The sequence below is a fragment of the Motacilla alba genome, chromosome 7 (assembly GCF_015832195.1).
Source record: "Motacilla alba alba isolate MOTALB_02 chromosome 7, Motacilla_alba_V1.0_pri, whole genome shotgun sequence".
NCBI lineage: Eukaryota > Metazoa > Chordata > Aves > Passeriformes > Motacillidae > Motacilla > Motacilla alba.
Genome location: NC_052022.1, coordinates 1,579,022 through 1,601,521, shown reverse-complemented (window position 1 = coordinate 1,601,521; position 22,500 = coordinate 1,579,022). Strand labels below are relative to the sequence as shown.

General features: G+C 46.7%; 1 protein-coding gene across 35 annotated transcripts in view; it reads right to left on the bottom strand.

Moving 5' to 3' along the window:
* Positions 1-636: 636 nt before the first annotated feature.
* Positions 637-22,500, bottom strand: part of NEB (nebulin) — a 158,793-nt gene continuing 136,929 nt past the window's right edge. For 26 of the 35 annotated variants that reach the window (XM_038142070.1, XM_038142082.1, XM_038142075.1 and 23 more), the window contains 18 exons: positions 17,463-17,555; positions 15,690-15,782; positions 14,487-14,579; positions 13,285-13,377; positions 12,055-12,147; positions 11,485-11,577; positions 8,307-8,399; positions 7,720-7,812; positions 7,200-7,292; positions 6,402-6,494; positions 5,861-5,953; positions 5,493-5,585; positions 5,087-5,194; positions 4,690-4,873; positions 4,075-4,167; positions 3,035-3,187; positions 2,070-2,179; positions 637-1,117 (listed from right to left, as the gene is read on the bottom strand). In XM_038142070.1, coding sequence (XP_037997998.1) covers positions 944-1,117; positions 2,070-2,179; positions 3,035-3,187; positions 4,075-4,167; positions 4,690-4,873; positions 5,087-5,194; positions 5,493-5,585; positions 5,861-5,953; positions 6,402-6,494; positions 7,200-7,292; positions 7,720-7,812; positions 8,307-8,399; positions 11,485-11,577; positions 12,055-12,147; positions 13,285-13,377; positions 14,487-14,579; positions 15,690-15,782; positions 17,463-17,555 — 1,938 coding nt within the window. In that variant the 3' untranslated portion in view covers positions 637-943. Of the gene's footprint in view, positions 1,118-2,069; positions 2,180-3,034; positions 3,188-4,074; positions 4,168-4,689; positions 4,874-5,086; positions 5,195-5,492; positions 5,586-5,860; positions 5,954-6,401; positions 6,495-7,199; positions 7,293-7,719; positions 7,813-8,306; positions 8,400-11,484; positions 11,578-12,054; positions 12,148-13,284; positions 13,378-14,486; positions 14,580-15,689; positions 15,783-16,892; positions 16,986-17,462; positions 17,556-22,500 lie in introns of all 35 variants that reach the window. The other 9 variants (XM_038142079.1, XM_038142078.1, XM_038142074.1 and 6 more) reach the window with 9 other exon arrangements.

The window sequence follows — 22,500 nt, the reverse complement described above, 5'->3', positions numbered from 1 at the left end:
AAAGGGTTTGGATCCCCACTCCCAGTGCTGGCAGTCCTGGACCCTGCCTTGGGGAAGGACACTTCCCTTCCAGGCTGCCCTGCAGGGAATTCCCTCTGGACTCTGAATTCCGCAGGGGCAATGCTACAGCCCCTGCTGTTAACTTGGATTTACTCAGTGGGAGACACTACCCAGGGATTTTTATTCCCTTCTTTCCTGTGGGGTGGCTGCTAGCAGGTGCTGCAGTAGGTGAAGCAAGAACTGATGCTGAGGTGTGGAATAAGCCCAGCTCTGGCTCCTTCCCTCCCTCAGCACAGCCTGTGGGGTGAATTCCCTTTCCCAGCACCACAGCATCCATCCATCCATCCATCCTGCAGAAACCTCAGCTTTATTCAGCACTAATTTACAAGAAATCACAGCTTTTGCCCCCAGAACAGTTGTGGAGAGCACATTCATGAGAGCTCAGCAAGCAGGAGGAGAGGGCTGCTTGCTTTTCCCTCCCCAGATAAATGGGGTTGAAAAACAAAGCTTAAATGGAAAACAACGTGAAGAGATCGAAACATTTTAGACCAGCCCAGAAAAATTCTCTGTCTGTGGGAGAATGAATCAAATCTTGTGTGTGTTAGTCTTTAGTTAGAGTTTTGGAGATGTTGTGCTGTGTCTTTAGCATGTGATGAAATATTTGAAACTCCAGACAATTGGGAGAAAGGCAAGATGTGCTTAGAGGTACTTTTGGAAACGTTGTGTGAAATATTCCAGGTGTTTTGCTCTGCAGTTATTTCTGGTGTGGCCGAGGGGGCCGGGGGAGGTGTCCCAGCCCCCGGGGGGAGGTGTCCCAGCCCCCGGGGGGAGGTGTCCCTGCCCCCGGGGGGAGGTGTCCCAGCCCCCGGGGGAGGTGTCCCAGCCCCAGGGGGAGGTGTCCCAGCCCCCGGGGAGGTGTCCCAGCCCCCAGGGCAGGCCGGGCTCACACGGCCTCCACGTAGTTGGCGGGCAGCATGCCGGTCTTGCCGGTTCTCTGCACGGTGCCGTACATCCAGCCCTCGTCGATGGCCTGCACGTTGACAATGGTGTCCCCGTCCTTGAAGGACACCTCGTCCGCGTCCGCCGCTGTGTAGTCGTACATGGCCCGGAACGTCTTCTGCAGGGACACAAGGGACATGGTCAGAGGCTTACAGGGGACACAAGGGACGTGGTCGCACCCTGACATAGCCTGGAACGTCTTCTGCAGGGACATGGGACACAAAGGGACATGGTGACACCCTGACTGGGACAGAAGGGATGTGGTCACACCCTGACATGGCTCAGAACCTCTTGTGTAGGACAGAGGGGACGTGGTCACACCCTGACATGGCCTGGAACGTCTTCTGCAGGGACATGGGACACAGAGGGACATGGTTACTCTCTGACATGGCCCAGACCCTCTTCAGAAGGGACACAAGGGACACGGTCAAAGCCTTGCAGGGGACAGTATGTCTTCAGGGACACAGAAGGACAGAAGGGACATGGTCACACCTTGACATGGGACAAAAGGGACGTGGTGAAGCCCTGACAGAGCCTGGAATGTCTTCTGCAGGGACAGAAGGGACACGGTCAAACCCCAGGGTTTGGGATTGCTGTCACGGCAGGGTCTGGCTGTGGATGCTTCTCCCTCCCTGAGCCCCCTGGGCACCTGAGTGCCACAGCCCCGGGGAGTGCTGGTGACACTGAGCCTGAGCAGTGTCCCCACGGTGGCCTTGGCCACCACCAGCTCCAAGTGTCACTTTGAAGTTGTTGCCTCCCAGCAGTTTTTGGGGGCGATGCCATTCCCAGTGTCCCTCACTCCGGAGGCAATGTCTGAATGAGCCCTCCCACCCCTCAGATTCCAAGGGCTGAGGAGGAATCGGGCTCATTCCAGCTTTCCAGGTGCCAACTCCAACTTTCCAGGCACAGGGGAAGCTCTGTCCCACTCAAGTCCCTGTCACCCCTGGTTCCACGCAGAGCTTCAGCCCCACAGACTGGAATGTCTCAGTCTTGGATTAACACTGTTAATTAGCATTAATTAATTACTAATTAGTGGCTGAGACCCCTCCAGGTGCCCCAGGGTTACTCACCCCAGCAGTGGAGGGGTGGGAAGGCACCGAGGACACCGTGGTTTGCTGGGTGGCCACCGAGGACGAGCGCTGCTGTGGCAACTCAATGGTCTTGACCTGCTTGTAGCCCACTGCAGAGAGAGGGCGGGGGTATTATGGGATGGACAAAGAGCATTGTCTGGGGGTATTTATTATGGGATCGTGATGGAGCTGGTCGGGATAAAGTGGGGGTTATTTATTATGGGATCGTGATGGAGCTGGTCGGGATAAAGTGGGGGTTATTTATTATGGGATTGTGATGGAGCTGGTCAGGATAGAGATCATTGTGTGGGAATTATGGGATTGTGATGGAGGCGGTTGGGATAAAGATCATTGTGTGGAGTTATTTATTATGGGATTGTGATCATTGTGTGGGGGTTATTTATTATGGGATCGTGATGGAGCTGGTCTGGAGAAGGATTATTGTGTGGAGTTATTATGGGATTGTGATGGAGTTGGTTGGGATAAAGATCATTGTGTGGGAATTACGGGATTGTGATAGAGCTGGTTGGGATAAAGATCATTCTGTGGAGTTATTTATTATGGGATTGTGATGGAGCTGACCTGGAGAAGGATTATTGTGTGGAGTTATTATGGGATTGTGATGGAACTGGTCTGGAGAAGGATCACTGTGTGGGGTTATGGGGTTGTGATGGAGCTGGTTGGGATAGAGATCATTCTGTGGGGGTTATTTATTATGGGATTGTGATGGAGCTGATCAGGATAAAGATCGTGTGGGGTTACTATGGGATTGTGATGGAGCTGGCTGGGATAAAGATCGGGGTTGTGCCATGGGGGTAGGTTAAGGTCAGTTTAAAATGCACATTTACAGCTGTTACTTGTGTGCAACTCAGCATTTTGGAGCTGTGTTTTCCCTGGCCGTGGGGGTTGCTGCACACACTCCCACGAGCAGCGGGGAGCCCATCTGTCCCCAGGGGTGGCTGTACCTGTGGCCGTGGTGGTGAAGAAGCCCCCGTTGCTGTAGTAGGACAGGCGCTGGTCGGTGCCCTCCGAGGGCTCGGATTTCTCGTCGGCCGCGCCGCTGATGCTCAGGGCGCTGGCGGAGCGCGAGTGCTCCCGGCTGCGGCGCTGCGCCTGGACTGGGGGACAGCAGGGACTGTCACACCTGGGGCTCAGAGCCACCAGCCCCAGGGCTCAGAGTGACAACCCCTGGGATCTCAGAGCCACCAACCCTAGGGCTCAGAGCCATGACCCCATGAGCTCTCAGAGCCACCAACCCTAGCGCTCAGAGCCACGACCCCATGAGCTCTCAGAGCCACCAGCCCCGGGGCTCAGAGCCACCAGCCCTGGGGCTCTCAGAGCCACCAGCCCTGTGCTCAGAGTCACCAACTCCAGAGCTCTCAGAGTCACCAAACCTGGGGCTCTCAAGAGTTACCAACCCTAGAGCTGAGACCTCATAGAACCCAGCCTTGCTAAGCTCAACTTTTCCACGATCCCAGAGTAGTTTTATAGTTCCACAGTGGGATTTCCCAATGCTTTTTGAAGTATTCCATGCTGAAGTCCTGCTCTTCAATATGCACAATATTTGATCCTTTCTCCAGACTCTTTCCCCTTAGTCCTGGCTGCTTCCAAAATTTTTATTCTAATTGTCCCGTGATTTTCTTCCTGACACAACACTGGGCCATCCCCACGATTTTCTACCATCCAGGTATTTTTCCTCTCAGACAGGAGTTAGAAAAGGTCACTGAGAACAGCCTGTTCAGTAATTCCAAAAGGAAGCACAGGTTGTATCATGGCAGCTGTGGATCATATAAACAATCCTCCTCCTGCCTCTGCTGGATCCTTTTACGATAGGAAAATTAATAATGAATTTTTTGAACATAAGTTACCCTGGTGAGGAGCAGCTACAGCCAATTTGTCCTCTGTCCCCTGTGTCCCTTGGGGCCTCTCAGCTCTGTTTGGCACCCAGACCCCACCCTCACAGGAGTTCAAATCCCGTTTTTCCCGTGGAGCCCGTGGGACACACCTGAGATCATGTGCAGGCTCCGGGACTGGATGTTGTCCTCGGCGGGGTCGTAGTCAAAGACGGAGCCGGGGTTGGTTCTCCACACCCGGAGCCCTGCAGGAAAAAGGACATTTCCTGAGAGAGGCCGAGCAGCACAGCCTGGCAGCACAGGAGCTGTGTCCTCCCAGCCCTGGGAGTGGCCAAGGCCAGGCTGGATGGGGCTTGGAGCACCCTGGGATAGAGGAAGGTGTCCTGCTCATGGCAGGGTGGGACTGGATCAGCTTTCATGTCCCTGCACCCCAAACCAGTCTGGAATTCTTTGAAAAATCACCCTTCTTTTAGAATTTAGTGCTTCTCAATTCTGCAGCACAAATTTGGCTTTTTTACAATCAAGCTACAGCACAGTGTTTCTCTCATAGATAGAGATGGAGCTCAAAACAGACCCATAAATGCCGTGTGACATTGCCAAGGTGGGGACAGCAGGTCACAGGTCATTTACAGCTGTCGGCAGAGAATATTTCCAAAAAGGACTTGGATCCTTGGATGAGAACATCTCCAGGTGATGACGAACTGGAATTGATGTGGCTGAGCTCAAATTAAACCCCTCGTGTGGCAGATGTGCCCGTGTCTCCTGACCTGTGAGGTTCTCCTGGTCCTGGTCCACGCGTTTGCGCTCCATCTCCACCACCCTCCTCTGGATGCCCCTGTAGCTGATGTCGCTGAAGTCCTGCATGTTCTTCTTCACGCGCTCCGTGATGGGGTCGGTCACCACGGGCGTGAAGCTCCCTTTGCTCTTCTCAAAGTCCTCGTGGTACTTCACCTGCAATTCCAAAGGATTGTCATTCCTGCTTCCCTCGGGAGCTCTTCCAGCTCCTGAACTTTGGCTTTCCCCACCCTAATCCCAGATTTGCTTCAGCGTTTAAAGCCTTGGGTACCCAAACCCGGTAGGACACGCCGTCCTTGCTGCCAGGCAGGGTTATTTTTATATTGAGCTCCCTTCCCAGGGGAAGGACGCCTCTGGAAGCGCTCTTACAGTGGAGATGTGTTTCTGGGTCTCCCGCACGCGCCGCATCTCCGGGGTGTCCAGCACGTAGGCGGCTTTTCCTTGGACTTGCTTGCGGAAACTGTCAGAGTAAAGAACCTGCCAGGGGAGGAGGAGCACAGGAGTCACCTCTGGAGCACCGGGCTGCCGAACAAGGGCCAGTCCCAGAATTTTATACCATTTTTTTATAAGCGACTCTTACTGAAGAACCATCATTTTATACGTCACAGAGTGTTACGGCAGTGATTTGAAATTTAACTGTTTGAAAACCCCCAAGAGAACCCAGATCATCACAGATCGCACCAGAAAGTTTTAAAGAATTCCATATCCTTCCAAACCTCTCCTGTCTGAGTGAGGATTTCAGGGGTGAAACGTTCCCTTCCTGTGTTTCACCCACCGAGCTGATGTTCTCCTGGTTGCGTTTGGCTCTCTCCATCTCCGGGGTCAGCGGGGTGGGGGTTCCCTTGGCCATGTGCTCCTTGTACAGCACCTGCAGGGCACAAACACAGCTCAGGCCGGGAGAATTCCAGCTTTTCCTGGCACTGGGGTTAATGTTCAAGCAAACTCAGCCCTGCAGAGTGGAAAAGATCTCGGGAGACAAAGCAGCTGAAACGTTATTGGCAAAAGGTAAAAAAAAAAGAAATTAAAACATCAAAGGGAAAATAGGCAAAAATAAGGAAAACTGGGGAAATGAGGCTGAATTAGGTGGAGTCTGGCTGAGGAGGGTTATTTTTGACACGGGGTGCTTGGCTGTGCTTTCAGTACCGAGCTGATTTGTTCTTGGTTCCGCTTGACTCTCTCCATCTCCGGAGTGATGGGGCTGGGAGTGGCCTTCCCTAAACCTTCCCTGTATGCAACCTACAGACCACAAAGGAACTCAGTCACAGGGCAGAACTCCACACTGGGGGGTTACTGGGTTTGCACTCAACACCAACAGTTAGGAAAGGGGAGGGGAAAAAAAAGGAAAAATTAAGGAAAAATCGTATTAACAAATTAAACGACAAAAAAATCGTTTCAAATTAGGAAAGGGGGAAAAAAAAGTCAGGAAAAATCGTATTAACCAGTTAAATGACAAAAAAAAATCCTTTCAAATTAGGAAAGGGGGGAAAAAGGAAAAATCGTATTAACCAGTTAAATGACAAAAAGATCCTTTAGAATTACAGTACTTAAGAGGTGACTTTTGAAAGAAAAAATTAGAGGGTTAAATAAAAGCAGGCAGAGTGAGGTTATTCGGGAGAGCTCCTGCCCTCCTCTGGGGTTAGGCACTGCAGGGGGAGCTCTGGGCAGGGTTTTCCTGCGGGAATACCGAGCTAATCTGCTCCTGGTTGCGCTTGACTCGCTCCATCTCGGGGGTGACGGGCGTGGGGGTCGCCTGCCCCACGTTCTCTTTGTACAACACCTGCGGGACAAAGAGCGAGCCGGGCTCTCCAACAGCCCCCAGGCACCGGGCTGAACACGAATATTACTTTGTTACCAGATTCCAAAACCTCAAACGTTTAGTGCTGCCGGGTGGGGTGAGGAACGAGGGGAAAGCTGGGATTTGGGGTGAAGGGCTCTATCCAGGTGGCTCCAGAGCCTCGGGAAGCGCCTCTGGCTCTAAAAAGCTGTGTAAGAAATGCTTTATTTGCTTTTTTTTATCGATATTTGAAGCAATTCCTGATCTTTCTGGGAGGGAGGTGGAAGTTTTGATGCCACACTGCCCCAGTAATGATGTCAGGGATGGGTGTTTTCCCTGAAGTCAAATCTGAACACAGAGAAAAGGCTGAATATCCCTGGAAAACCTGGGCTAGTGGCAGGTAAGGGAATGAAACGAGCTCCACGTCCCTTCCAACCCAAACATTCCCTGATCCCCACCAAGGGATCTGAACTCCTGAGAGGGTCTGGATAGAACCCACAAACTCACAAACCAAGCTGTAAAAAAGGCCTAAAATCCTGGATCACACCGTTAACACCGAAGTAATTTGGGTTTAGAAGGTGCAATTAATGTGCAGGGAAAAAAAAGAAATACATCTCTTTTTAAATTAAAACCAGCTCTGAGTGGGAGTTAGGCTGTTACTTGACTAAGCTGAAGCACAAAGGAAAGCAGAAATTTCTGGGAAGGTACCGAGCTAATGATCTCTTGATTGCGTTTGACTCTCTCCATCTCGGGGGTGATGGGGGTCGGGGTCACCTTCCCCACATTTTCCTTGTACAAAACCTACAGGATGCAAGGGAGTACCCAAATGTCATTGAAATGGAAAACAACAACAAAAAATAAACCAAAAAGCAGAACAGACAGAGCTTTGGAGCCGTCCCACCGAGTTAGGGCTGGGCACAGGAGGAGGAGTTGGAGCTTTGCCATCAATTGATTAATCTGGGATGCAGGAACGGGCCCTGGCTGGAATCATCACAGGGGGAGTAAGAAAAGTTAAAAAATTCAATCAGGACAACACCATCCATCCCAAAAAGGGAATTTTTTCCAAGTGGAACCCGGCTTGGGGCAGCGTTAAAGAGCAGCCGGTGCTGTTTGTGTGTGACTCGGGCGGGGCCTCGGGGCACAGGCATTTCAGGGGTTAATAAGCACAGGCTGCTGAGGCTCCAAACCCTCCGCCCCGATTTTTAGGGACTTTTCCTGCCGCAAGTACCGAGCTGATGATCTCCTGGTTGCGTTTGACTCTCTCCATCTCGGGGGTGACGGGCGTGGGGGTGGCCTTGCCGATGTTCTCCTTGTACAGCACCTGCGGGCGAGAGCGGCGCCGCGGAGGCGCGGTCAGGACAGCTGTCCCCACGCCCGCCTTGTCCCTCGGAGCCAGTCCCCAGGGGCTCTTCAAGCAGCTCCTGGGCACTGTTTTAGTAGAGGAGTAGTTTGGCAGCCCTGGCTTGAACCGCTGCTGATAAATGGGGTGAGTACTGAAAATCCCCCCGGAGGGGCTGAGCGGGGCAGAAACCCCAATTAACCGCTTTAAAAGAAATGGCAGCACTGCAGAGAAAAGGAGTTCGAGAGGGTTTAGGGTTAGAACAGGACATTAAAATCACTCTTAAAACCAAGATAACTGCGCCGAGTTAACATTCCAACCGGAGGAAGCCGCGAGTGAGGGGCGAGCCCTGCTCTGGGCTGCGTTATTCTGGGACAAACCCTTCTCCAAACGGTTAAAAAGGGCTTGGGAAGAGTTAAAAGGGTTCAACTCTGCGTTTAAAGAGTTAAAGGGAAGTTTTGCTCTTGGCAAAGTACCGAGCTGCAAATCTCCTGGTTGCGTTTGACCCTCTGCATCTCGGGGGTGACAGGAGTGGGGGTCCCTGTCCCCAGGCTCTCTTTGTACAACACCTGCGCAACAAGAAACCAGCCAGAGCCATCAGCTCATCAAATCCCAATTCTGCGGCACAGCAGCTCTCAAACCCCAGCGCCGCCTCCTGAGAAGACACACCCTCCCTCTCCCACGGTTAAAGCAAGGCACGGAGCAGTTTAGATAGAAAATATAGAAACACATAAAGGGAAGATGGAATAAAAGCGTTAAAGACAGTAAGAATCGTGTAAATATTTAAAAATAAATTCAAGCAATGTAAATATCTGTAAATAATTCCAGCAGTGAAGGAGTGGGAGGTCAGTAACGCCGCGAGGAAGAGAGGATTGATCATGAGCATGTTTGTGAGGATGGGTTTGAGGAGTTGCGTTTGTGGGGATTGTTTTTGGGGATGCGTTTGTGGGGATTGTTTTTGGGGATGTTTGTGGTGTTTGTGAGTATGTGTTTAGAAGGATGTGTTTGTGGTGTTTGTGAGGATGTGTTTATGGGGATGTCTTTCTGGGCATGTGTTTGTGAGGATGTGTTTGTGGTGGTTGTGGGGATGTATTTATGAGGATGTGTTTGTGAGGATGTGTTTATGGGGTTGTGTTTGTGGGAATGTGTTTGTAGGGATGTGTTTATGATCATGTGTTTGTGGTGTTTGTGGGGATTTTTTTGTGGTGTTTATGGGGTTGTGTTTGTGGAGTTTGTGGGGATGTGGTTGTAGTGTTTGTGGGGATGTGTGTGTGGTGTTTGTGGGGTTGTGTTTGTGGGGTTGTGTTTGTGGGGATGTGTTTGTGGTGTTTATGAGGATGTGTTTGTGAGGATGTTTATGGGGTTGTGTTTGTGGGGATGTGTGTGGTGTTTGTGGGGATGTGTATGTGGTGTTTGTGGGGATGTTTATGAGGATGTATTTATGGGGTGGTGTTTGTGGGGATGTGTTTGTGGGGATCTGTGTGTGGTGTTTGTGGGGATGTGTTTATGGTGTTTATGGTGATGTGTTTGTGGGGATGTGTGTGTGGTGTTTATGGTGATGTGTTTGTGGGGATATGTTTATGGTGTTTATGGTGATGTGTTTGTGGGGATGTGTATGTGGTGTTTGTGGGGATGTTTATGAGGATGTATTTATGGGGTGGTGTTTGTGGGGATGTGTTTATGGTGTTGTGTTTGTGGGGTTGTGTTTGTGGGGTTGTGTTTGTGGGGATGTGTTTGTGGTGATGTGTTTGTGGGGTTGTGTTTGTGGGGTTGTGTTTGTGGGGTTGTGTTTGTGGGGTTGTGTTTATGGGGATGTGTTTGCGGGGATGTGTTTGCGGGGATGTGTTTGTGGGGTTGTGTTTGTGGGGATGTGTTTAGGGGCTGATGAAGCAGCAGGAGGAGAGGAACGGTGCTTGTTAGGGGCTCAGGGAGCGCCGCCCAGGGAGCGCCGCCCAGGGAGCAGCCCCGCTGCCCCGGTTCCGAGCTGAGGCGCTCCTGGTTGCGCCGCACCCGCCGCAGCTCGGGGGTGCCCGGCATGGGGGTGCCCGTGCCCGGCTCCTCCCGGTACAGAACCTGCGGGAAAACCGGGGCACAATCCGGGATGCGAGGGAGAAAAGACGGGATCCTGCTCCAGCCGGCAGCGCTGCTCAGGCCTGGGCTCAAAACCGGCCGGGAGAAGCTGTGAAAGCACCGAACAATCCCAAAAAAGCGGCTCTGGATCCTCCCCCGCCCGGCATCCCCCCAGGCCCGCAGATCTCCAGGGGAAAACCAGGAAAAGCGGGAAAATTCACTCACGGGACAAAACGGAATGGGGATCACATGAGGAAAACAGGCTGGGATTTGAAGAGTTAAAAAAAAAGGACTATGGGGACTGAATGAGGAAAACAGGGTGGGTTTTTAAGAGTTAAAAAAAATAATTGTGGGGAATAAATTAGGAAAACAGGGTGGGTTTTTAAAAGTTAAAAAAAAATAAAAATGTTGGGGCTAAATAAGGAAAGGGGGTGGGGTTTTAGGAGTTAAAAAAAAGAACTATGGAGAATAAATTAGGGGGAAAAAATGGGTTTTTAAGAGTTAAAAAAAAGGATTATGGGGACTGAATGAGGAAAACAGGGTGAGTTTTTAAGAGTTAAAAAAAAAGAACTATGAGGACTGAATTAGGAAAAGAGGGTGGGTTTTTAAGAGTTAAAAAAAATAATTGTGGGGAATAAATTAGGAAAACAGGGTGGGTTTTTAAAAGTTAAAAAAAAATAAAAATGTTGGGGCTAAATAAGGAAAGGGGGTGGGGTTTTAGGAGTTAAAAAAAAAGAATTGTGGAGAATAAATTAGGGGGGAAAAATGGGTTTTTAAGAGTTAAAAAAAATGGACTGTGGGGACTGAATGAGGAAAACAGGATGGGTTTTTAAGAGTTAAAAAAAAAGAACAATGGGGACTGAACTAGGAAAAGAAGGTGGGTTTTTAAGAGTTAAAAACATAATTGTGGGGAATAAATTAGGAAAACAGGGTGGGTTTTTAAGAGTTTAAAAAAAACAGGATTATTTGGGGTGAATAATGGAAAAAGATGGGGTTTTAAGTGTTATTAAATAAATATTCTTGAGACTAAATTAGGAAAAAAGGTGGATTTTTAGTTTAAAAAAAAAAAACAGGATAGTTGGGGCTAAATAAAGAAAATAAGGTGGATTCCAAGAGTTAAAAAAGGGGGTTGTTGGGACTGAATAAAGGAAATAGGGTGGGTTTTTAAACGTTAAGAAGAGGATTTCTGAGCCTAATTAAGGAAAAGATGGTGGGATTTTAAGAGTTAAAAAAAAAGAGTTAAAAAAAGGACAAAATAAGGACAGCAGGGTGGGATTTTAAGAGCTTAAAAAAGGATTTTTAAAAACTAATTAAGGAAATCAGGGTGGGTGTTTAAGAGTTTAAAAAAAAAGGCAATCACACTCCAAAAGGTGAGGTTCAATTACTAAAATGATGTAAATAAAAATCAAGGGAATAAGAACAATGTAAGTAAAAATTATGAAGGAAAAAAGAATCTGAGAGGGACCAGGGTATTATTTTTGGGGTAAGTCAATTACAAGGAAACAACAATATTGTTTTGTTGGTTAAAAAGAATTTAAAAATCGATTAAAGGGGATTTTTTTGGCTTTTGGAACTCAAAAATACCGAGCTAATGTGTTCTTGATTGCGTTTGACCCTCTCAGTCTCGGGGGTGACAGGGGTGGGGGTTCCTGTCCCCAGCTCCTCCTTGTACAACACCTGTGGGGCAACAGGGCAGTCAAAAAGAGGGAAAAACAACAAAAAATATCTGCATGTGATGGAGGGAATTAATGGGATTTTATGCCCACTTAATGTCCTAGAAAGCAGGAAAAATTAGGGAGCATAAATCAGTTATTAATTGTGATGAATTCAGCTGGGAATACAAATCCAACTGCCTGGAGAGGCTCCAGCAGAGGAACAAAGTATTGTAGGAAGGGAATTCAGCAAATTATTTTAAAAAATAGATTTAAAAATGGTAAATAGCTTAAAATTCAAGAAAAAAATTAATGCACATCAAATATCCAGTGTTAAATGATAAGAAAAATATTTTTAAAAACAAGTTCATACAACATGGTGCTAAAAATGTAGGAGCAGAAAGGGGATTTCTTTATGAGTTACTGTGAGGGGATTTAAAGTTTGCAGGTGTTAAATAGTTACAGCAAACTGAGGTTTTTTCCTGTAAGGATAAAAAGATACCGAGCTAAAATTCTCCTGGTTGTGTTTGACCCTCTCCATCTCAGGAGTGACAGGAACTGGGGTGCCAACCCCCAGCCCCTCCTTGTACAACACCTGTGGGATGGGGGCAAAAAACCAGAATGAAAGAAGCACCAAAACCACCCAGAGCACCAGAGAGGGGCTTCTGAACCATCCTGGGGGTAAAAATCCCTGGGGATGAAAAACTCATCTAAACTCAGCTATGACTGAGGCTGAAGGAGAGTGGATTTTGTGGGATATTGGGGGAAAAGGGTACATTTATATATCAATAATATTCTAAATGATATATTATAAATAACTATATATCATATAGAATATATATATATAAATCAATTAATATATAATTTTATATTTTATATATTTTAAAAATATATTATGTGTTACATACATATTATTTCTATTGGTCTCCTTGTTTCAGTGGAACTTCCCTTCCCTTTCCACACACTCCAACACCCCCAGAACACTTCCAGTGCATCCCTGCCACATTTACTAAAGGAAACGGCTCAAACCCAAAGGAAAAGGTCACACCCAAAGGGAAAGGAACCAAAACCAAAGGAAAAGGCATGAAACCCAAAGGAAAATGCTCAATCCCAAAGCAAAAGGAACCAAACACAAAGGAGAAGGCTCAAATCCAAAGCAAAAGGAACCAAACACAAAGGAGAAGGCTCAGTCCCAAAGTAAAAGGCTCAAACCCAAATGGAAAAGGAACCAAAACCAAAGGAAAAGGAACCAAACCCAAAGGAAAAGGCTCAAATCCAAAGGAAAAGGCTCAATCCCAAAGGAAACTGCTCAAACCCAAACGGAAAGGAACCAAACCCAAGGCAGCAGGAATGCAGGCACCAATCCCAGCTGATTTCCCGTCCCACACCCATCACAGCAGGCTCAGGGATCACAGCCACAGCTTTGGGTCAGACAAGGAACAGTTTGGATTTTACACATGGCAAAACCAGAGGAAATCAAAAATAATCAAGGGTTTAAAGTGGTTAATGAAAGGAGAAGCAGAGCCTAAAAAACATGGCAGGAGAAAGATGGGAAGAAGGAACCCAAACTCATTAGTGATGGGTCCAATCAAAATAAGTCAGGGATTACAGAGCAAGAAATGGCAGAACACAAGGAATGGGATGTTCTTGTGTCAATCAATTATTTTGGGGTAAAGATTATTTTAAAATCGATTAAAGGGGATTTTTTTTGGCTTTTGGAACTCAAAAATACCGAGCTAATGTGTTCTTGATTGCGTTTGACCCTCTCAATCTCGGGGGTGACAGGGGTGGGGGTTCCTGTCCCCAGCTCCTCCTTGTACAACACCTGTGGGGTGAGGGGCAAAAACCAGAATGAAAGCAGCACCAAAAGCACCCAGAGCATCAGAGAGGGGCTTCTGAACCATCCTGGGGGTAAAAATCCCTGGGGATGAAAAACTCCTCTAAAACTCAGCTATGACTGAGGCTGAAGGAGACTGGATTTTGTGGGATATTGGGGAAAAAGGGTACATTTATATATCAATAATATTCTAAATGATATACTTTAAATAACTATCATACAAAAATATATATTAATCAATCAATATATAATTTTATATTTATATATATTTTAAAAATATATTATGTCTTACATACATATTATTTCTATTGGTCTCCTGGTTTCAGTGGCACTTCCCTTCCCTTTCCACACACTCCAACACCCCCAGAACACTTCCAGTGCATCCCTGCCACATTTACTAAAGGAAACGGCTCAAACCCAAAGGAAAAGGCTCAATCCCAAAGGAAAAGGAACCAAACACAAAGGAGAAGGCTCAAATCCAAAGCAAAAGGAACCAAACACAAAGGAGAAGGCTCAGTCCCAAAGTAAAAGGCTCAAACCCAAATGGAAAAGGAACCAAAACCAAAGGAAAAGGCTCAATCCCAAAGGGAAAGGCTCAAATCCAAAGGAGAAGGCTCAAACCCAAACGGAAAGGCTCAATCCCAAAGGGAAAGGCTCAATCCCAAAGGGAAAGGCTCAATCCCAAAGGAAAAGCCTCAATCCCAAGGCAGCAGGAATGCAGGCACCTATCCCAGCTGATTTCCCGTCCCACACCCATCACAGCAGGCTCAGGGATCACAGCCACAGCTTTGGGTCAGACAAGGAACAGTTTGGATTTTACACATGGCAAAACCAGGGGAAATCAAAAATAATCAAGGGTTTAAAGTGATTAATGAAAGGAGAAGCAGAGCCTAAAAAACATGGCAGGAGAAAGATGGGAAGAAGGAACCTAAACTCATTAGTGATGGGTCCAATCAAAATAAGTCAGGGATTACAGAGCAAGAAATGGCAGAACACAAGGAATGGGATGTTCTTGTGTCAATCAATTATTTTGGGGTGAAAATTATTTTAAAATCGATTAAAGGGGATTTTTTTGGGCGTTTGAAACTCAAAAATACCGAGCTAATGTGTTCTTGATTGCGTTTGACCCTCTCAGTCTCGGGGGTGACAGGGGTGGGGGTTCCTGTCCCCAGCTCCTCCTTGTACAACACCTGTGGGGTGAGGGGCAAAAACCAGAATGAAAGCAGCACCAAAAGCACCCAGAGCATCAGAGAGGGGCTGCTGAACCATCCTGGGGGTAAAAATCCCTGGGGATGAAAAACTCCTCTAAAACTCAGCTATGACTGAGGCTGAAGGAGACTGGATTTTGTGGGATATTGGGGAAAAAGGGTACATTTATATATCAATAATATTCTAAATTATATACTTTAAATAACTATATATCATACCAAAATACATATTAATCAATTAATATATAATTTTATATTTTATATATTTTAAAAATATATTATGTGTTACATACATATTATTTCTATTGGTCTCCTGGTTTCAGTGGCACTTCCCTCACCTTTCCACACACTCCAACACCCCCAGAACACTTCCAGTGCATCCCTGCCACATTTACTAAAGGAAACGGCTCAAACCCAAAGGAAAAGGCTCAATCCCAAAGGAAAAGGAACCAAACACAAAGGAGAAGGCTCAAACCCAAAGGAGAAGGCTAAAACCCAAAGGAAAAGGCTCAATCCCAAAGGAAAAGGAACCAAACCCAAAGGAAAAGGCTGAAATCCAAAGGAGAAGGCTCAAACCCAAACGGAAAGGCTCAATCCCAAAGGGAAAGGTTCAATCCAGGAGGAAAAGGCTCAATCCCAAAGGGAAAGGCTCAATCCCAAAGGGAAAGGCTCAATCCCAAAGGGAAAGGCTCAATCCCAAGGCAGCAGGAATGCAGGCACCAATCCCAGCTGATTTCCCGTCCCACACCCATCACAGCAGGCTCAGGGATCACAGCCACAGCTTTGGGTCAGACAAGGAACAGTTTGGATTTTACACATGGCAAAACCAGGGGAAATCAAAAATAATCAAGGGTTTAAAGTGATTAATGAAGGGAGAAGCAGATCCTAAAACACATGGCAGGAGAAAGATGGGAAGAAGGAACCTAAACTCATTAGTGATGGGTCCAATCAAAATAAGTCAGGGATTACAGAGCAAGAAATGGCAGAACACAAGGAATGGGATGTTCTTGTGTCAATCAATTATTTTGGGGTGAAGAATATTTTAAAATCGATTAAAGGGGATTTTTTTGGGCGTTTGGAACTCAAAAATACCGAGCTAATGTGTTCTTGATTGCGTTTGACCCTCTCAATCTCAGGGGTGACAGGGGTGGGGGTTCCTGTCCCCAAATCCTCCTTGTACAACACCTGTGGGGCGAGGGGCAAAAACCAGAATGAAAGCAGCACCAAAAGCACCCAGAGTACCAGAGAGGGGCTTCTGAACCATCCTGGGGGTAAAAATCCCTGGGGATGAAAAACTCATCTAAAACTCAGCTCTGACTGAGGCTGAAGGAGAGTGGATTTTGTGGGATATTGGGGGAAAAGGGTACATTTATATATCAATAATATTCTAAATGATATACTTTAAATAACTATATATCATACCAAAATATATATTAATCAATTAATATATAATTTTATATTTTATATATTTTAAAAATATATTATGTGTTACATACATATTATTTCTATTGGTCTCCTGGTTTCAGTGGCACTTCCCTCACCTTTCCACACACTCCAACACCCCCAGAACACTTCCAGTGCATCCCTGCCACATTTACTAAAGGAAACGGCTCAAACCCAAAGGAAAAGGCTCAAACCCAAAGCAAAAGGAACCAAACCAAAAGGAAAAGGCTCAAATCCAAAGGAGAAGGCTCAAACCCAAAGGGAAAGGCTCAATCCCAAAGGAAAAGGAACCAAACCCAAAGGAAAAGGCTGAAATCCAAAGGAGAAGGCTCAAACCCAAAGGGAAAGGCTCAATCCCAAAGGGAAAGGCTCAATCCCAAAGGGAAAGGTTCAATCCCAAAGGAAAAGGCTCAATCCCAAAGGGAAAGGCTCAATCCCAAAGGAAAAGGCTCAATCCCAAGGCAGCAGGAATGCAGGCACCAATCCCAGCTGATTTCCCGTCCCACACCCACCACAGCAGGCTCAGGGATCACAGCCACAGCTTTGGGTCAGACAAGGAACAGTTTGGATTTTACACATGGCAAAACCAGGGGAAATCAAAAATAATCAAGGGTTTAAAGTGATTAATGAAAGGAGAAGCAGAGCCTAAAAAACATGGCAGGAGAAAGATGGGAAGAAGGAACCTAAACTCATTAGTGATGGGTCCAATCAAAATAAGTCAGGGATTACAGAGCAAGAAATGGCAGAACACAAGGAATGGGATGTTCTTGTGTCAATCAATTATTTTGGGGTGAAGATTATTTTAAAATCGATTAAAGGGGATTTTTTTGGGTGTTTGGAACTCAAAAATACCGAGCTAATGTGTTCTTGATTGCGTTTGACCCTCTCAATCTCAGGGGTGACTGGGGTGGGGGTTCCTGTCCCCAGCTCCTCCTTGTACAACACCTGTGGGGCAACAGGGCAGTCAAAAAGAGGGAAAAACAACAAAAAATATCTGCATGTGATGGAGGGAATTAATGGGATTTTATGCCCACTTAATGTCCTAGAAAGCAGGAAAAATTAGGGAGCATAAATCAGTTATTAATTGTGATAAAATCAGCTGGGAATACAAATCCAACTGCCTGGATAGGCTCCAGCAGAGGAACAAAGTATTGTAGGAAGGGAATTCAGCAAATTATTTTAAAAATTAGATTTAAAAATGAGAAATAGCTTAAAGTTCAGGAAAAAAAAATTAATGCACATCAAATATCCAGTGTTAAATGATAAGAAAAATATTTTTAAAAACAAGTTCATACAACATGGTGCTAAAAATGTAGGAGCAGAAAGGGGATTTTTTATGAGTTACTGTGAGGGGATTTAAAGTTTGCAGGGGTTAAATAGCTACAGCAAACTGAGGTTTTTCCTGTAAGGATAAAAAGATACCGAGCTAAAATTCTCCTGGTTGCGTTTGACCCTCTCCATCTCAGGAGTGACAGGAACTGGGGTGCCAACCCCCAGCCCCTCCTTGTACAACACCTGTGGGCAGCAGGAGTGTGTAAATATTAAAATAAAATAAAATATAAAATAAAAGAAAATTTTTAAAATGGGAGGAAAGGGGAAGACAGGGAGGTCAGGGAGGAGAGAGAGAGAGAAGAGAAATAATATTGTGAAACTGCAATGTGTGGGGAAAAAAGAGTTTTGCTTTGGTCAAAGCTCAGCAAAAAACCCTCAAGGAAGAGAACCTTGATGATGCTGTCACCTGAGCCTGGCCAGAGCTGCTGGAATGTTCCAAGGCACCTGGAAGTTCCCTGGCAAAGGCTTTTCCCTACTCCAGCTCCAGGTGTTCTGCCAGGATTGCAGCCAGGCTGAGGTGCCTGTCCCTGTCCCAGGGATCTCTGCCAGGACTGAATTCCGGGTGGGATTGGGGCAGAGTGACCCCAAAAGGTCACAAATTCAACCAGAACTGCAGAACAAAGTGGTGGCACGGGGCTCTTGGAAGTGGATGTGTCAGGAGGGGGAATTCCAGACAGGAATTCTCTCCTGCAGCACTTTTCCCATCTCCACTGGATGCCTCTGGTGCTCTTTCACTGCCATGAGCTGGGAATGCCACCCAGGCTCCTCACAAAGCCCTTGGGGACACAGCAGAGCCCCAGCAGGACAGGGACAGTGACAGGGACAAGGGACAGGGACAGACCTCTCACTGTTTCCAACCCAAACCATTCCCTGTGCTGTGACTCAGGAAGGGCTGGGAGTCCATTTCCCATTGGCAGGAGGTGCTGGAAGGGTGGGCTCTGCTCCTGAGGAGCACTGACACCACTGGCACAAGGAATATTTCCTTGGGAAGCAAAGGAAGGCCCTGCTCCAGGGCTTTCACTCCCGAGGTTACAATCGTCCAGCTGGAACAACGGCACGAGTTAACTCCAGGGGAAAATGAAAACTTCAGGATCCTGCCAGGGCTTCAGGGGGTTGATTAAAGAAGGATTGCTCCCAGCACACCCAAGGATGTGACGTGGAGGAGTTACAAGGACTGGGTTGGGGTTTGGAAGGGGAGCAGGGGTGGAGACCCCTCAGTACCGAGCTGATGTGCTCCTGGTTCCGTCGGACCCGCTCCATCTCCGGCGTCACCGGCGTGGCAGTGCCAGCCCCTAACCCCTCCTTGTACAACACCTGTGAGGGACAACAGCAGCGCCACAAAAACTCCACTCAGCACGGGCCAGACCCACCAGATCCCACTGTTATGGGACTGTGTTTAGAGTTAGGATCACTTGGGGTTCATCGCACGCTCGTTCCAGAGGCAAGGATTAAGGAAGAGGCTGTGGGGGATTATTCTGTGAATGGGTCACTGCAGAGAGGAGATAAAGGCTCAGGGTAAAACAAACGTGGGGAGAAACACCACAACTCCACAGGGATGTTCTGCTGCCCAGTTTAGCTCAGGAAATGCCAGGATTATTTTCAGGCAGGTTTGTTCTTAGAAGAAAAGCGCGTGAAGGTGTAAATCCCCCAAAAAGCACAAACAGTGGAAGATCAATGAGTTAAAACCCAGCCAGAGCACAGCCAGGACTACACCCCTGAGGAAGAACAAGGTTAGGGTGTTAGGAGCACAGGATTATAACAACAGCCCGTTGTTATAAGTCCTGCAGGGTGGAAATACCGAGCTAATCTGCTCCTGGTTGCGTTTGACCCGCTCCATTTCTGGGGTCACGGGCGTGGGGGTGCCTGTGCCCAGCTCCTCCTTGTACAACACCTGTGGGACACAAGCAGGGTCAGAGCACCCCTGGGACATCCCTGACCTGCTCACTGCCATTGCAAACGGGGATTGTACACAAATGAAAACACAATTCACACCCCTCAGGATCTTTAGCAGCAGCAGCTCAGAGTAATTTCCCTTCAATTCTTCATTTAAAGGACATAAATTCAAATATTCTGCTGACCCCACCTTGAGAGGGATATTTTACTTTTCATCTTAGCTTAGGAAACATGATAGAATTACTTTTCAGGCAGTCAGTATTTCTTTAGGGGATTAATAAACAGCTTAACCTTTTCTGGAACTGTTCAGTGTACAAAGACTTCATTGTGGGCTTTATTCATTTTCACTTCTGTTTGTTTGCACCACTATTTTACTTTGGGTTAAATCTCTAGGAAACAAAAACAACTGAGTGCCACCACTCACGTTATGAGGTTTAATTCAACCTGTAGTTATTTGAATTTTAAAAATGGTATTTTTCATGAATGGAGATGTTTGTGGAATAACCTCAACCATGTGGGAATACCTGACAAGAGTATTGCCACATTTTGACTCACAGCTCCTCGGGCAAGTAGGAAAATCCTTGTACCAAAACAAAACTTGTACCCAAACAAACTAACAAAAAATTTTCACTGCTTGGTGTCATTAAAACAAACAAATCAATTACAGCAGGGGAAAACAACTTCTGGTGAAGGTTAGCAAGAATGAGGAATCATTTGGAAAAACAGCTCAGTTGTCCTGAAGTGAGCTGTGAAATTTACACTTGATGGATCTGGGAAGGTTTTGTTTCCTCTTATAATTGTCACACAAAAAGGCTCCAAATGGGTTTTTTCCTCAAAGTTCTGTCTTCCTGATCCCTTTTTCCCCAGTCAAATTCCAACACATAACCTGGGTCATTTTTGTTCCTAGCTCTGTGTTCAGAAAAGGTCACGGAAGAAACACAGGCAGCGACTGATGGGGATGATTCCTGTAAAACCCAGGGGTTCCATTTCCTGCTGCTGGCCACGGGGATGTGGGAGAGCTGGGGCTTTCCCAAGAGGAAAAGGCCCTGGAGACGGCAGGGAGCAGGGAATTCCTGGGCTGCTGGGCAGGGAACAGGGACATTTCAGGGAACAGGGACATTCCAGGGAACAGGGACAGGGACACTCCTGAGCTGATGTGCAGGGAACAGGGACATTCCAGGGAACAGGGACATTCCAGGAACAGGGACAGGGACACTCCTGAGCTGCTGTACAGGGACATTCCAGGGAACAGGGACACTCCTGAGCTGCTGTACAGGGAACAGGGACATTCCAGGGAACAGGGACACTCCTGAGCTGATGTGCAGGGAACAGGGACATTCCAGGAACAGGGACACTCCTGAGCTGATGTGCAGGGAACAGGGACATTCCAGGAACAGGGACACTCCTGAGCTGATGTGCAGGGAACAGGGACACTCCAGGGAACAGGGACAGGGACACTCCTGAGCTGATGTGCAGGGAACAGGGACATTCCAGGGAACAGGGACACTCCTGAGCTGCTGTGCAGGGAACAGGGACACTCCAGGGAACAGGGACAGGGACATTAATTACCGAGCTGATGTGTTTCTGGGTCTCCTTGACTCGCTTCACCTCGGGCAGGTCGGGAATGGGAGTCCCTTTGCCAATGCTCTCCTTGTACTTCACCTGCAAAGGAGCGGGAATGAGGGGAGGGAAAAGGATCCACAGGACAGCTTTCAAAGGTTCATAAAGAGCTCTGTCCTGATCTGTGCAGAGGGGAAGCTTAAAGGACTTCACCACCTTCCCCTCACATTCCCAAGGGATCTGTGGCAAGGCAATTCAGCTGTTGAGTCACTGGGAATGGCACTGAAAGGGTTTTATAAAACCAGATGAATTCCTTTAAACCTGACACTATTTGGCCTTTCTACCAAGCAAAGGAGAATATGGGATGTGTAAGGATCTCTCCAATTTAACAAAGGTGAGAATCATCCCACAACGTTTCAGCAGTGACAGTGCCATTGCATTTGTGCTTTGCTAACAACAAAAAAAGCCTTTCACAAGAACATTTTTAACATATTCTGCATGAACAAACTGGCTGCAGTGTTAGTGCATGACACTAAATGACACCACCAATCAAAAAAAGCATGGAGGAGGTTTAGGGGCTTTGAAATAAAATTAAGAGGTAAAATAGAAGGCTGTGACTTTTTAGAAGGCTGTGACCTTTTAGATGACATCCAAGTTTGCCAGGATAAAACAAACCAAAAAATTCACCACCAGAAAATTCAGTCTGAGCAGAGAAAAACAGATTTTCCTGGGAGATGGTCCCACCCTGGAACAGGTTGTGGAATCTTCATCCTGAGGGATACTCAAAACTCAACTCATCTTAAAGCTGAGCCACAGGGTTGGAATAGATGATTTCAACATATCCCTTCCCACCTAAATATTTCTTTTTTTCTGTCCAAACTATATCTGGGATGAGATCAAATTGACAGCAAGAGCTTTCGTGGTTTAGGAGTGGGTTGTGAGTAAGAAATAGAATGTTAATCATTAGAGAGGTTACTGTTAAAGTAACAAGGATGGGCAAAAACTTCCAGAGAGTCACCCTTGACTGGGTGGGTTATTGCCAAACCACTGTTAGCAAGACGTGAAGAAAAGAAAAATAGGAAAAAAATATTATTTCAAGTTGAATTAGCAGCAGTAGAGTGAGTATTAAAAATCAATCCTTGTGTACCGAGCTGATATTATCCTGGGTTCGTTTAACTCTCTGCATCTCTGGGGTCTTTTCAATTGTGGTTCCAGTTCCAATATCTTCTTTATACAAAATCTTAACATTTAGAATGAAGACAACAAGGTTAAGCATCCAAAACACAACATTCTTGCTCCCAGACACTGAATTTGGACACAAGGGAGCAGCTGAAAGCCCAGAGGATCCACTCGGGTCACTGCATCTCTGAAGGTGTCCAAAGTGAGCACAATTTGGGAAAAAAAGAGCTGATTTTTTAATATTTAATGTTTTTAAGTAGAAGATAATTTATACAATAAATCAAAATATCAAATCTATTTCAGTAGAATATTCCTAGGCTAGTGGAAGGAGTCCCTGCCCGTGGCAGGATGGAAGAAGATGAGCTTTAGGTCCCTTCCACACATTCCATAAATCCATAATCAAAACATCTGTGGGCTAATTTTAGGACTGAAGATCATTATTTGCTCTTATTTGATTTACACAAATATTTTCCACTTTGTTAATGGTGCTGGAGGC